The sequence below is a fragment of the Eriocheir sinensis genome, chromosome 49 (assembly GCF_024679095.1).
Source record: "Eriocheir sinensis breed Jianghai 21 chromosome 49, ASM2467909v1, whole genome shotgun sequence".
Taxonomy (NCBI): domain Eukaryota; kingdom Metazoa; phylum Arthropoda; class Malacostraca; order Decapoda; family Varunidae; genus Eriocheir; species Eriocheir sinensis.
This window is the reverse complement of record NC_066557.1, coordinates 11,656,650-11,658,427: the sequence shown is the minus strand read 5'-3', so window position 1 is coordinate 11,658,427 and position 1,778 is coordinate 11,656,650. Positions and strand designations below refer to the sequence as shown.

The following is a 1,778-nucleotide window of genomic DNA, read 5'->3' as shown; positions in this document are numbered from 1 at the left end:
AACCCCACCTAACATTACTATAATCTATTTCCTTCAACGCCAAAGAAAAGGCAACCACAATAGACGATTCACTCTTCTCCAATACCAAATAAAAAAAACACTCGCTATAGTTAAAAAAAAAAAAAAGCAGAAAAGGACCAGAAAACAAGGAAAAAAATACTATATGAAGTAGCAGAAATATCTAGAAGGAAAACAACAACAAACAAACAACAACAAAAACAGCTATTACACGTCACCATAACTTCACCAAACATCACCATACTCCACTTCCTTCAACACCACAATACCACAACACCACAATAGATGATTCACTCTTCTCCAATACCAAATAAAAAAAACACTTCCTATAGTAAAACAAAACAGTAGAAAAGGAGCAGAAGAAAGCAAAAAGAAAAAACATATAAGTACCAAAAAAAAAATATATATGAAGTAGCAAAAAATATCAAAAAGGAACAACAACAACAAAATCATTCATCACACGTCACCTCGCTCTTCTCCCTGGCCCGCTGCAGAATCCGCTCTTCAATCGTCGCCTTGCATACCAGCCTGTACACCGTCACTTGTTTGGTCTGGCCCAGCCGATGCGCGCGGTCCATGGCTTGCTGGTCCACGGTAGGGTTCCAGTCGGAGTCGTAGAAGATCACCTGGGGAAGGGAGATAGGTGAGGTTAGTTAGGTGAGGGGAGGTTTTGTTGAAAGGTGAGGGCAGCTGCGTGAGGTTATGTAGAAAGGGATAAAACAGAAGTCAGGATAAGTTAAACGTCGAAGAAAAAAGTTAAGATTTGATAAGGTGAGGTTTAAGTGAGAAAAGGTTGGAAAAGTTTCGTTTAGTCGGCGCAACATCTGTGGTCATATGCCGGAGAGAGACAGAAGGGGAAGGAATTATAGGAGAAGAGAAAAAAAATAAGGTAACATTAAGTAAGTTTAGGTGAGGTTAGGTAAGGTTAGGTGAGGTTGAAGAGAAAAAAAGATGATAGACTTCAAATCTAATAAAGAGAAAGATTAGGAGGTGAAGTTAGGTTAGATGAGGTCAAAGGAAAAGAAAAGAGATTAGGTAAATTTGAAGAAATAAAACAGAAGTAAGGCAAGGTGAGCTTAGAGGTCACAGAATCTCATCCACCACAAGCTCAAGGGACGAAGAGACGGAGATGAGCACCGAGGCAACGCGGAACTCTACGGTCTGCCCGTCACTTGGAAGGCGTGTACCCGCATACGGTGAAAGAAAACGGGGCGTGGGTACGATGAGAGAAAACGAAACAAGACAGACTATACCATTCTTAGCCCCGAGAGGTTGATAAATAGATAGATAGATAGATAGATAGATAGATAAAGAGAGAGAGAGAGAGAGACACACACACACACACACACACACACACACCATCAGTCACAATCAAGCTAATTCAACATCACCATCACCATCATCACCATCATCATCATCACCATCATCATCATCACCATCATCACCATCATCATCGGAGCGTGAGAATAATAGACAAATAAGATAATAAATGATAATAGTGACATAATCGAATGAGACATATTTAACTAAATCTCTCTCTCTCTCTCTCTCTCTCTCTCTCTCTCTCTCTCTCTCTCTCTCCCGGCCCAGGTAAGCGTGCAATCACCTGCTTCCGTAACCACCACCATCACAACCACCACCACCACCACCACCACCACCACCATCACCACCACCACCACCACCATCATCACCACCACCATCACCACAATATTTCCTCACTAAAGTCTCATCAAAAGCCATAAAAATTCATACCCTCTCTC

General features: G+C 41.5%; 1 protein-coding gene across 1 annotated transcript in view; it reads right to left on the bottom strand.

Moving 5' to 3' along the window:
- Positions 1 to 485: 485 nt before the first annotated feature.
- The window catches only part of LOC126981933 (chromatin-remodeling ATPase INO80-like), a gene marked incomplete at its 3' end in the record, with an annotated part of 46,913 nt that continues 45,620 nt past the window's right edge, over positions 486 to 1,778 (bottom strand). The window contains 1 exon segment of the mRNA XM_050833614.1: positions 486 to 644. Coding sequence (XP_050689571.1) covers positions 486 to 644 — 159 coding nt within the window.